Consider the following 13,373-nt stretch of genomic DNA (forward strand, 5'->3'; position numbering starts at 1 on the left):
AGGGTCCTTGTAATGTTCCCTAGGGATTGGGACACCACTTGCTACGTCACTGCGTGGTTTACGTTCGGGTACGTAAGCGACTGCGTAGTTACGTTTGCACACACGTCACACCATATCAGGAAGCCCAGAGCTAAAAGCTGTTTTAATTTCAGCTTTAGCGCTGTAAATATGCCACTTTATTAAGTTTTTCATATTTTTTCAGGTGTAAAAGTAACCGTTAAGATCCCCAACCTGGGCTCAGTTTATCCAAATAACGCCTGTTAAGAAATTTGCTCCGATGTTTTTGGGGATGAGAAGAGCCACCGGCGATTTATGGTTCTGCGTTAAATCGACGTCGATTTAACGCGGAACCATAAATCAGCCTTTATTCTGGCGAGATCTGAAGATACAACGCAACAACGAGCAAGCGATTGATTATGTACATTCACTGAGTGAATATTATGAAAGTAAAATATATATTTCTCGTTAGAAATGTAATCAAAATCATGATTCAGTCTGCAAATGATGACGTAAAGCATTCTGGGAAATTTTCTCTAGCCCTCGGTCAGTGAGTCAGTATCTGAAATCCCTCGCTGTGAAGGGCTAGATTGATACACACTACCCTTCGTTATGTCCACTAGACCTAAATGCAAAGAGGAATTGGGACACCACTCGCCTCACGGGAACGTGCAAAATTTAGGGGTAGAGCTGAAAAGGATTGGGACTGGCCCTAACACTCCTTTTCTTGTTTCTGGTAAAGCTCAGAGGACCGTAGCACAAACCAAGAGGGATTAAGCTGGTTATGTCACTTACTCTGGCTGAATATAACCTGGATGAGACGAGGCTCACAAGGACTTCAGAGTTATAATCATGTGGCTGGAGACCGTCCCCGGAACCACCTTTGGTTGTGAGACCTTTGCCAGAGGCCCAAACCCAGCGACTAGCTGACCGGGCAAACACTGATGCTGCGAGCAGACATTCTTACTCAGCACGGCTGTGATTGACTCAGCTTTGCCCCGGACAAACCACTCATGGACCTCGGGTTCACTCACTACTGAAAGAAAATGTAATTCAACTATTCATGTTTGTGTCAATGTTGAGTTACTCCCAATTGTTTCTGTTTTTACTGTAAAAGTTTCTTAAAGAAACATTTAAAGCTTTGAAAGTTTATTTTTAGACTTCCATAACTTGTTAAGTGGTACACAGACTCTTGTAAATGTCATTTTAAACACCATTGAACCAGTCAGACATTGGTTTCTTTATGAAATGTTTCATTGTTGTTTATAACATCTGTTATCGTGTACAATTATTGTCACAGACAATCTTAACATTATTTCAGTGAAACACTGATATTTTTTTGCTGCTCTATATCCTCCATCTGCTTTTTAGTCATTTTATCCTCGTAAGTCATCTACATTTTTGACGCCCCGCCTCCGACCACACGGGACCAATCACAGCTGAGGAAACCCAGACCCAGATTTACATGCGCTGTGTATGAGAGCAGTCTCTCTGGCTTCACCCTGTCGTCCAAGAAGGCCGTGACCGAGGCCCCGGCAAGGGCGGGAGGAAGAGGAAGAGGAAGAAGACCAGGGGGGGCCACACACTTCACACCCCAACTATCCTGGGTACAAAACCACCATATGACAACCTGCCCTTTAACCTGGCAGTCCTGAATACACGTACTGTAAGTGTACAGTATAGGGGGAATGTGCATGACGTCATGGATGCGACTTCACAGCGGGTTACGCCCACTGAGTGGCAGAAAGACTGAGTGTCAGAAAGACTGAGTGTCAGAAAGACTGAGTGGCAGAAAGACTGAGTGTCAGAAAGACTGAGTGTCAGAACGACTGAGTGGCAGAAAGACTGAGTGTCAGAAAGACTGAGTGTCAGAACGACTGAGTGGCAGAAAGACTGAGTGTCAGAAAGACTGAGTGTCAGTGTAAACTTTCAGTTTGAGCAACTGGAAAACATCTAAAATGGGAAAGAGCTGTTGTGCGATCGACTGTACTCATAGATTTAGCAAGAAATCTGAGTTATCTTTTTACAAACTGCTGAAAAATAAGCTTAAGAGAGACAAATGGATCGCTGCAATTCACAGAAACAACTGGATTCCAGGCACCGTAACATGGATTTGCGGTTCCCATTTTGTATCAGGTAATGTTGGATTTTTGGGTAGCTAACGTTAAACGGTCAGATCATAAAGTTCTGTGTCCTCATCACTTTAATTTCTACAACAAATCCTGCCTTGAAGTCGGACCAAGCGTCAATACTTTTGTATGCCTTCAAGCTTTGCTTCGTGTATTTCCCCGGCGTAGAAATTAAGTACATATAAATATCAGGAAACTGGATTGGTGGCCAAATATTAATGTCCATGGACCACTGGTTCTTGGTAACTGTACCAAATATTAATGTCCATGGACCACTGGTTCTTGGTAACTGTACCAAATATTAATGTCCATGGACCACTGGTTCTTGGTAACTGTACGGGTCACTGTCAAGTCCAACTGACTTTAATTTAAGCCCATAATCAGTTGTTATCTCGTCTTCTCCACTAGTTGCAGCTGTTTTTGCTGATGTTTTACCACTCAGTGCGAGTAAGGGGGGGGTCCAGTGGGGAAGTGATGTCAATGCAAACACTCTATTGAGTCAAATAAGACAAAAATTCAACCTGATATATTTAATCAACCTCATCCTAAAATAAACAAATCCTTCAGGGGCGGATGAAGCTTGAACGTGGACACCAAGAGACGGCAGACGTGCATGGACATGGACGCAGGAGGAAATATACCAGCCAACAGCTGAACGTGTTCAAACGTCCTTTCTCTGAGGATCACGATCCTCATGACGTGTCTCCGTCGCCCCGGCAACACCCTTGTATACAGGACTGTCTCAGAAAATTAGAATATTGTGATTTTCTGTAATGCAATTACAAAAACAAAAATGTCATACATTCTGGATTCATTATAAATCAACTGAAATATTGCAAGCCTTTTATTATTTTAATATTGCTGATCATGGATTACAGCTTAAGAAAACTCAAATATCCTATCTCAAACAATTAGAATATTCTGGGAATCTTAAACCATAATTAGCAATATTAAAATAATAAAAGGCTTGCAATATTTCAGTTGATTTGTAATGAATCCAGAATGTATGACATTAGTTTTTTTTTTATTGCATTACAGAAAATAAAGAACTTTATCACAATAAATTTTCTGAGACAGTCCTTTATTATATATGTGGACTTCACAGAAACTCAGACCGCAGGTACCTTTAATCTGACTTTTATTTTATCAGGAAAACTTTCAGGAACATTTAAAAGTGCAAGTTTAAGAAGAAAAATCACCGTTCTGTCCGGAAACCATGAGGACACAGTCCCTGGACCTGTCTCCACAAACACAGACCGGCGCATCAACTAAAATGAACAGGATTTACATTTTTTTTCATTTATATTTATAAAACTGTGTGAATCCACGTCGGTCAAAAACCTTCAAGTAGAAACACGTGTTTCAAAAAAAAAAAAAAAAAAAAAAAAAAAAAAAAAAAAGTAGAAACACGTGTGTATGTTTATTCTAATCCTTTATGTTTTAGATCCGACCTCTCTGAAACATTATTGTGCAGGAAAGCAATGTAACGTCTACTCGGCGGTGGAGCAGGATCCCCCGTCAGCGTCTCCCCGTCAGCGTTTCTGCGTCAGCTTCCGGTACAGCTGGATGGTCATGGACTGGACCTCCGGGTCCCCGGGCCTGATGTCGATGGCCCTCACGAACAAGTCCAGGGCCTCCTCCAGCCGGGCCTGGTTGTAGCACTCCTTCCCTTTCCTGACCAGCGCGTCGTAGCTGTCTGCCGGCTCCTCTGCTGGCTCCATCGCCGGCTCCGCCGTGCACGGATCCAGCCGCTCCCCAGAGGCCAGCTCGGGCTCGCTGCTCCAGCCCTCCCCCTCTTTCTCCATACTCAAGTACTTGGAGCTCTCCTCCTCCGTGTCTCCTAGTGTCTCTCCTTCGGTTTCCTCCAGCTGATCCTCACTGTGAGCTGAAGAGATATCTCTCTTTTCTTCTTCTTCTTCCTCCTCCTCCTCTTCTTCTGTCCTATCTGAGCTCAACTCTAAAGCTTCCCTGTCCCTGCTGCCACTTTCACCGTTAGCATCCTCCACACGTGACTCTTCCTCATCAGGATTGTCCTCCTCAGATTGCCTCTCCTCTTCCTCCTCTTCCTCCTCTTCCTCCTCCTCAGCCTCTTCCTCAGCCTCTTCCTCAGCCTCTTCCTCCCCATCCTCCATGAAGGACTGGAGGAGGTGCGAGACCACAGCGGCACTTCCCCCCACGCTCTTCCTGGAAGTCCTGGGTGCTGATTTGGGCGCTGATATGGGCGTGGAGGCCTCACGCACGTGGAAGGACGGGTGCGTCTGCACCTCCTGCTCGTCCTGCTCTTCCTCTTCACTGTCGTAGATCACAGCGGCTTTTCTTTTTCTGCCAAACATGATGGAATCGTCTAGACCCGAGCAGCCGTTTGTGGTTTGTCGGCTCTGCGTCAGAGACTTGTTGATGTTGAAGCTTCCGTCTGTCAGCAGCTGGGACAGCAGCACCCGCTGCTCGTCCTCGGTCCTGGGGTTGTCCGAGGTGTCGTTGAGACTGTCCTCCAGCTGCAGGTTGAAGTTTCCCCCGAACGATTCCAGATCAGCTCTGGAGGCCTCCGCTTTCATGCTGGCGTCTGTCTGCTGCAGGACAGAACCCACCCCGGTCTGCGGTGTGGCCGGGTGCAGGGCCGAGTCCCGGTGCAGGGCCGAGTCCCGGTGCAGGGCCGAGTCCCGGTGCAGGGCCGAGTCCCGGTGCAGGGCCGAGTCCCAGGCCGGGGGCAGGTCCGAGTCAGAGTCTGGGGCCGAGTCTGGGTCCTGGGGCGGGTTCTGGGCCGAGTCCGGGTCCTGGTCAGAGCGTGGGGGGCTGGTGTGATGACCCGAGGGCGAGTCCCAGGCCGGGTGCAGGTCCGAGTCAGAGTCTGGGTCCGAGTCTGGGTCCTGGGGCGGGTCCCTGGCAGAGTCCGGGGCCGAGTTCCAGGCCGGGTCCTTGTCAGAGCGCGGGGGGCTGGTGTGATGACCCGGGGGTGAGTCTGGGTCCAAGTCTCTGGAGTGATGACCCGGGGGCGACGTAGACCCGTCCATCAGCTCCACCAGCGAGGCGTCTGCTGCGTCAGAGCCCGGGTCCTGGCCCGGGTCCTGGCCCGGGTCCTGGCCCGGGTCCCGGCCAGGAGGAGACACGTCCACCGTCAGGTCGATCACCTCCTCAGACGGGCTGGCCTCAGAACCGCCCTGCAAGGCAAGGCAAGTTTATTTATATAGCACATTTCACACGACGAGCATGGACTCAATGTGCTCAAATACATAAAAACTAAATAAATTACAGGATTACAATAACCGAAACAGAACAGACAAAAGGATGTCAAGAGAGAAACAACAATAATTCCATTAAAACAAAAGTGCTCTCACTCAGCCAATCATGTAGAGTTTAGTCAAACGCCTGTGCAAAAAGGTACGTTTTTAGTCTGCTTTTGAAAAGGGCCCTGTTGGAGCCAGAGGTGGGTAGTAACGAGTTACATTTACTCCGTTACATTTACTTGAGTAAGTTTTGGGAAATGTTGTACTTTTAGGAGTAGTTTTGAATCACTATACTTTTTACTTGAGTAGATTTGTGAAGAAGAAACTGTTACTCTTACTCCGCTACATTAGGCTACGTTGAGCTGTTACTTTTCTTTTATCCGCGTCAATTTCATGACATCACTGGGTGATTTTTTGGGAAAAAAAAGAAAAAAATCACCCAGGAGTTAACAAAGGGAGAATACGTACCAGATCGTCCTCAGAACCGGCCTGGTCCAGATCCAGGTCAACAGGTGAGCTGTAGGGGTAGCCGGCCTGCGGCTCTGCCGGGCTGGTCTGGGGACTCTTCCTCCTCCTCCTCCTCTCATCGGGGTCGGTGCTCAGCGAGGGTCTCAGCCAGGCCGGCTCTGTGCTGGTCGCCATGCTCTCCGCCAGCTGCATCTGCAGGAAACAACACTCAGTTACACGGGGCTCCCAGAATGCTGATACAATTACTTTCAGAAACATCATGTGGGTCAAAATTACCAAACAGATCCAGGGCAGCAAACAGAACAGTGACGGATGAAATCGCTTTTATTTTTTCGCACATTCCATTTAAATTTTTTCCATTTTGGTTTTTAATTTTTGAGAATTTGGTTTTTAGCATTTTATGCAAATGTAACCCATTGTATATAAAGTAATGAAATATAGACAATTTATGCAATTATAACCGAAAACTTTAATGTTTTCATACCTTTAAACATATTTAAAGGCAATAACATGGCACTAGTTATTCTCGTGTCCAACAAAACATTCCTTTTTTGGGCATAAACAAAAAAATACCAAAAGTTGTAATAATAATAATAAAAATAATAATAAAAAAAAAAGAAAAAAATCGATCTAGACATACAAATTGATTTTTAGGAATTAATATGAGAATCGATTTAGAATCGGAAAGTTGATCTTTTCAACACAGGCCTAGTGCATACATGGTTCATGTGATTGGAGTGTCACCGTTGACCCACCTGCAGCTCAGACTCGGCCTTCACCAGGTCCTGGGCCTTCTGGACCCGGCCCTCGATGTACTGGTGCTCCTGCTGGTCCTCCAGGGCCTCGTCCTGGTGGCTCTCCACGGAGAAGATCAGGTCGTGGTCCGAGATGCCGAAGATGCCCATGGCGTGGAGGTGAGCGATGTGCTCGTCCAGCTCCGTGTCGGTGCGGCGGTGCCGGGCGTGCAGAGCCTGCAGCTGCAGCTGCGTGGAGGAAGAGCGGGTGTCCTCCAGGACGAACAGCTCTTTAAGGTCCTGTCTGCTGAAGTACCGGAACGGGTTCTTCTTGTCCCCCGTGTTCTGTCTGATCAGAGAGTCTTTGAAAACCTGCCGCCTGTAGATCTTCTCCTCCACCGAGCCGCAGGTGATCAGCCTGTAGATGACCACGTTTTCCGTCTGGCCGATGCGGTACGCCCTGTCGACGGCTTGGGCGTCTGTCGCCGGGTTCCAGCTGGGGTCGTAGATGACCACCCTGTTGGCCGCGGTCAAGGTGATGCCGACCCCGCCCACCTGAGTGGTGAGGAGGAAGACGGTGTAGCGTTTGTCCGTCTGGAAGAGAGTGATGAGCCGTTCTCGCTCCGCGGTTTGAGTTATGGTGCCGTCCAGACGCAGCACTTTAAAGCCTCTGTTGCCGAGAATACGCTGGACCATGTCCAGCACCTTCCTGTAGTGAGCGAAGACGAGCGTGCGGTGGCCTTCTTCTCTGAGCCTTTCCAGAAGGGAGAGCAGGAAGCCAAGTTTTCCAGACTCTGAGATCAAGGTTTCGTCTGGAACGTTGGCGATGGAGCAGGAGTCGGTGTCCGCGGTGCCGTTCTCCGGGCCTCCCGCTGCGTGGTCCTCCAGGCCTCCCGCTGCGTGGTCCTCCAGGCCTCCCGCGGCGTGGTCCTCCAGGCCCAGCCTGGCCGTGGCCCCCGCTGAGAGCAGCCTGGGGTGGTCGCAGAGCTTCTTCAGGATGTTCAGCTCAGCCAGAGGGGATCTGGTGGTCATGAGAAGCTCCTTGATGTGGTCCAGGGCGATGAACTGCCTGTAAATGTCCTCCTGAATGGCGCTCAGGGAAATCCAGACAATCAGGTCGTTCTTCCGCGTCAGTTTGGGCATAATTGCTCCGGAGGTGACGCCATCTCTTTGGACTTCGTTGATCTTGCTGTTCGATTGTCTCAGCTTGGCGTTCAGCTTGTTCTTCTTCTCCACCTCCGCCTTCGTCCTCCGGAGGAAGTAGGGTTTGATGGTGGCCATGAGGGTTTCGGACATGCGCGAGCCGAGGGCCTTTTCCCCCGGGGTGGCGTCCTTCTCCCTGGCCCGGGTGATGGGGTTCTCGTACTCCGTTTTGAAAGTCTTGGCCGTTCCCAGGAGAGTGCTTTGGCAAGCGAAGTCAAAGAGGGTCCACATTTCCCTCAGGTTGTTTTGGACCGGAGTTCCCGTCAGGAGAATCCTGTTCCTTGAAGGAATGGCGTAGGCACTCTTGGCCGTCTTGGTGGACGTGTTCTTTATTTTGTGAGCTTCGTCCAGGATCATGTAGTCCCAGATGAACTCTCTCCCCTGGTACGAGGAGAGATGCTGCCAGTTGTTTATCAACATGTTATACGTGGTCATGACGACCCCCGACCGCCGCTGAACCCTCTCCAGACTCTGGGTCCTCTCCGCTTTCCTGGTGCCGTGAAACTCCTTGACTCTCATCCCCGGGGTCCACTTAGCAAACTCCTTGCTCCAGTTTGTGATCAGAGACATTGGCATGACCAGCAGTGTGTGTTTTATCAGCTCATTGTCATACATGCCCGACAGGAAGGATATAATCTGGATGGTTTTTCCCAGCCCCATGTCGTCGGCTAGAACCCCCCCTTTACGTCCATCTCGATAGAGACCGTAGAGGAAAGAAACTCCATCTCTCTGATAGTCGTACAGTTTGTTGTGGAGTTCTTTGTACAACATCATCCCGCTGCCGTTCACATTGACAAACTCGTCGTCTTCGTCCTCCAAATTGTTCTCAGCCAAGAGTTCTTCTATTTTCTTTATCCTGCTCTCGAGCTTGGGGGTCTGGTGGATGTTGTAAGCGAGTTTGAACAGCTCCAGCGCTTTCTGGATGTCCCCTTGTTTGGCAACATCTTTACCGTTGGAAATGAGTCTGGCAGGAAAACGGGGAGAGAACATCCGTCAGTTTTGTAACGAGTTGACTTGTAAATGACATAAATGAGAACAAAAGAAAAAAAAGAAAGATTTTCAGTTCCTCCTCCGAGATTAGCATATACTGTAAATTTAGTGTAAAGTCTAAGATGCGCCGACAGAGCTGGGCAGGTTGCAGGACCTCATCTCCAAGCTTTTTGGATGGTGTCATTTCTGATATGCTTATGATGATAAGTTGAGTTTTATGTGAACGGCAAAGGCACTTTTTATAGTGTTATTGACCTAGGAATGTGGGGGGAACCCGGGTTCATCGCTGCTTGCAGCTTTAATTTTATTTGTTATTTATTGTATTTCATTGTATTATTATTTTCTTTTTTAATTGACTTGTTACTGTTTAATTGTGTCTTGCTGCTTTTAATGTTGACTTAAAGCACTTTGAATTACCTTGTGTTGAATTGTGCTATACAAATAAACTTGCCTTGCCTTAAAAAAGGCTGAAGTTACTAAAGGGAAGTGTTTTGGATTTAATTAAAATGCACCTAATTGAGCATCAAGTCATTTAGTTTATGCCATTTTGATTTTTGCCATTTTGGTTCACCAATAAACTTATTTTTTTGTGTCGGCGTTCTGTGATATTCTATTCTACTATCTCTGATTCAAACTGCACAATCTTTTTATTCAATAAATTTGAGACTTGGAAATTAATTTTCCTTGATTTGGGTCGCGACTATTCATTAAGGAGGGTGGTGGGTCCTGAAGCCAGACCAGTGGAGAACCACTGCTCTAGAGGATTGGGGTGCTGAACATCTGGGGGGTCCTACCTTCCCAGCATCCACCGCATCCCGCTTGCTGGGAAAAGTCTGTAATCTTCGATCAAATGTTATGCCACTTAACAGAAACTTTAAAAAGAAAGGATGTGTTTCATGCTGAATACCTGTTGTACTTTTCCAGTTTATCCTCAGCATCTATGGACAAAGACCTGCGAAGACAAAGTGAAAGTTAGAAAGACAAAAAACAGTCAAACAACAAGTCTGGATTCAAACTCCAGACGTAGCAAACAGACAGGAAGCTTCATCTTAATTCGGACCGATCTTCCTCGTTATAAAACAATGTCGACACTGTATTTGTATCATTGGTGTGTTTATTCTTGTCCAGATGCCTTCGATTTAAGCTAGAAAAAGTATGGGAATCCCTCAATCGAATGTCTTTCTTTCTTAATGAGATCTAAGTCACAAAAACTCTGTTCTAATGTCAGGAACACAGCACATTATAATGTCTCCTTTATTTATTGAAGACGCATAAAGAGCGAACCCTGAGTAAATGATACCAATGACAGTGATTGATAAGCCGGGTGGTTACAGAGACAGCTGATGTGCTTGGGTTTGCAGGACCCCGGTTCAAGTCCCCGGGACGTCAACTGAGGTGAGCCACTTTGGGCCCCCGAGCAAGGCCCTTGCCCCTAACTGGCCCCTGGCGCCCACTGCTCCGAGTCCAACTAGTTATTTTCTATGTTCAAATAAAGTAGCTCACAGTACAGCTTGTGTTGCTGCACATCGGAAATTTTCCAAAGAGAACCACGGCGATCCACAACAGTACCTGACCGATGTTTAGTGGACTGATTGAAAAGCTGAGGAGACCAGACTCCCAGTACTCCAGTGGCTCAGCAAAGCTCAAAAATCATCCGTTATTGGCGCTTAAATGAGGATCAGATCCTCAATTATGGCAAACAAATGCAGAAAACCAGCTAACTTAAGGGGATTCACATACTCTTTCTTTGCCACTGTATGCTTGAGTTTGTCACAAACTCCCAGTTATATTTGAAATCAGAGTGATGCACATCAGGCTCCAGACCTGCTGTAAATCACATCCCATCAAAAATATAACTTGCTTGTTTGACTCAAAAGTGGAACTAATAAGAAACTTATAAAAAGTGATAAATGTGTTTATTCTATCGAGTCATACACACACACACTTATAATTATGTTTATTTATTTTATATTTTATTATCATTATTACTTTTTAATCTCATTTTGTTATTGAGGTTATCTTGCATTATTACTATTAAGGTTGTTTTATTTGACTGTTAAGCAGGGAATATCAGTATGGATCATATCGTTTCTGTACTTGTAAATGTATATGTCTGTTTGTTATGTGTGGACCCCAGGAAGAGTAGCTGATGTACTGCATCAGCTAATGGGGATCCTAATAAACTCATGAGTCATTGGTTGCTTTAAAACTAATTCATTTGATGGAACATTTACATAAATTAAGTGAAATATGACTTTAAATGTTAGTCTGAGCATAAAAATGTGACCATTAAAGTTGTGCAGCCTTTGTGTACAAATTATTATTATAATTTATAAACCACTTGACATTAACGAATTACCCATTTACTACTAAAGTACAGGACTGTCTCAGAAAATTAGAATATTGTAATTTTCTGTAATGCAATTACAAAAACAAAAATGTCATACATTCTGGATTCATTACAAATCAACTGAAATATTGCAAGCCTTTTATTATTTTAGTATTGCTGATCATGGTTTACAGCTTAGGAAAACTCAAATATCCTATCTCAAAAAAATTGAATATTCTGGGAATCTTAATCTTAAACTGTAAACCATGATCAGCAATATTAAAATAATAAAAGGCTTGCAATATTTCAGTTGATTTGTAATGAATTCAGAATGTATGACAGTTTTGTTTTTGTTTTTTAAATTGCATTACAGAAAATAAAGAACTTTATCACAATATTAAAATTTTCTGAGACAGTCCTGTAATACAATTATTATCTTCTCTATTAGCAAAAAATAAATAGAGACCACTACTAGAACTAATAACAACATAAAGTGAAGTAAACCGTTCAAAAAACTCCAGCTTTAATGGAGATGTAGGTGTTTTTCATCTCTGCTGGTGACTTAAACTGAAATAAAAAGTTTAGCTCTTTGTAACGTTGGAGTTTCCAGTCACAACAAATGTGTTTGACCCGATCCTCCAGCCTCACCACTAAAGCGTGAATTATGGTTCTGCGTTAAATCTACGCAGAGCCTACGGCGTACGGCGCGCATCGTCGAGAACCCTACGGCGTCGGAGTAACGCGGAACCATAAATCAGCCTAAACAGCGAGCTAGCGGCGGCTATCCGAGCTCCACTTACTTCTCCAGCCTCTCGGAAACCTCCGAAAACTCGCGGTCATCCCGGTAGTCCATCCTGGCATATGGAAATCTGAACTGATACAAGAAATGTATTTGTATTCTGTAACTGTACTCGTCTGCGAAACACGAAAATCCCCTACTGTACACTCGGAGACTTGTGAGGTTTGTTTTTAATTCCGGTTCTTCCGTCCCGCCACTTTCCTCTGACCAATCAGAGAGCACCAGTGACGTCACGTCCAATTGTACAATCAGAAACGAGAGACGTCAGCAAGGAGGCGGGACTAGCAGCAAATTCAGCCAATGAGCAGCAGGGAGGCGGTGTTCTGCCATTTTTTGTTGGTTTGCCAAAAAATGCTCCCTAATGGTTTTCTACCTTTGTAGAGCTACTTAGGCCTACTGTGTTTTACTCCCTAGCCCACTTCTTTTCCCCCAAGTGGTCCTTGTCTCTTGCCAGGCCTTCATTGTAAATAATAATGCGTTCTTAATGACCTGCCTGGTTAAATAAAGGCGAATGACTGAATGAATATCAAATAAAGCGATATAATTGTTGTTTTTTTCTCTTTATCGTATAATGTTCACAAAGTGTAATGCAATTCATGTCATGGGTAGTGTATTTTGAAGGATCAAATACTCAACATTCCATATTATCAATTTTACTTAGAAATCATGGGCAATCAAACTTTGAAAATCGACTGTGCGCCTGCGCAGAACCACAAAGTAGAATTTCTCGGCAGGTAGCAGAAATTGGCAGTACACCGGCACTAGTAGCAAATTCAACCAATGAGCCGAGGGCGAAAATGAATATGATGTAACTGTTTTCCACTGAAACGTTTTTGGTATTTTCCATGGAAATCCCCCTTTTAAAACAGAAACTGAATTTACGAAATAATCCTAAAGTCAGTGGTTGGTCTGTTTACAGTAACTCCTGGAGCATCCTGAAAACATCCGCTGCACTGAACCTCATGTTTGCTGCATTTACACCTGAATCCAGAGAAAACAGTTCTCAGCACTCAAAGAAACCGAAAATATACCGTTATGGGCTCTTTCTCTTCTGACATTTATTACTGATTGTAAACCTTACGTGATCATTCAGCCAGTTAATAGATTACTTAGACCAGTGCCAACCACATACTTTATCATTTTCTTATGGTACATTTATACCAGAAAGAATGGGAACTGAACCCACTTCTCATAACTTCAATTCAAACCTTTCCTCTGGAAATGTCTTCCTCCAGAAGATGTTGCATGTGACAGCAAGAACTACTTTAAAAACCTGGGATGATACGCATAACATAATACAAAGACAGCATGCATTTTTAAACTCAACTTTTCTAAAGTGTTTAAAAGGCCCTACAATAACAAATCGGTCAGTTAAAAGTCAATAATTCCCCCCTCATTCAGTTTATGATCTTGATTCTGTAACATCTAAATTAGATGTTACAGAATTGTTAGAGAAGACTGGAATCAGGACTGCTTCAACAGTTCACCCTCTTTGGGGTA

The 13,373-nt window shown here is 45.1% G+C and overlaps 1 protein-coding gene across 1 annotated transcript; it reads right to left on the reverse strand.

Annotated features, from left to right (window-relative positions):
* Positions 1–3,532: 3,532 nt before the first annotated feature.
* Positions 3,533–12,055, reverse strand: ercc6l (excision repair cross-complementation group 6-like). Its single transcript, XM_061729649.1, has 5 exons — positions 11,875–12,055; positions 9,653–9,697; positions 6,574–8,719; positions 5,819–6,010; positions 3,533–5,284 (listed from the first exon to the last, which is right to left on the reverse strand). The coding sequence occupies exons 1-5, from the start codon at positions 11,925–11,927 to the stop codon at positions 3,659–3,661; spliced, it is 4,062 nt and encodes a 1,353-aa protein (XP_061585633.1). The 5' UTR covers positions 11,928–12,055; the 3' UTR covers positions 3,533–3,658.
* Between the last annotated feature and the right edge of the window lie 1,318 nt (positions 12,056–13,373).

Source organism: Cololabis saira, chromosome 9, assembly GCF_033807715.1.
Source record: "Cololabis saira isolate AMF1-May2022 chromosome 9, fColSai1.1, whole genome shotgun sequence".
NCBI classification, from domain to species: Eukaryota; Metazoa; Chordata; class Actinopteri; order Beloniformes; family Belonidae; genus Cololabis; species Cololabis saira.

Bases quoted from the DNA above. Each gene is read 5' to 3' on its own strand.
- ercc6l (XM_061729649.1), bottom strand. From the start codon at position 11,927: ATGGACTACCGGGATGACCGCGAGTTTTCGGAGGTTTCCGAGAGGCTG. The intron at 8,720-9,652 runs GTATTCAGCATG...TTTTCCTGCCAG, and splicing joins AAACTGGAAAAGTACAACAG to ACTCATTTCCAACGGTAAAG. The intron at 5,285-5,818 runs GTACGTATTCTC...CTTGCCTTGCAG, and splicing joins CCGGTTCTGAGGACGATCTG to GGCGGTTCTGAGGCCAGCCC.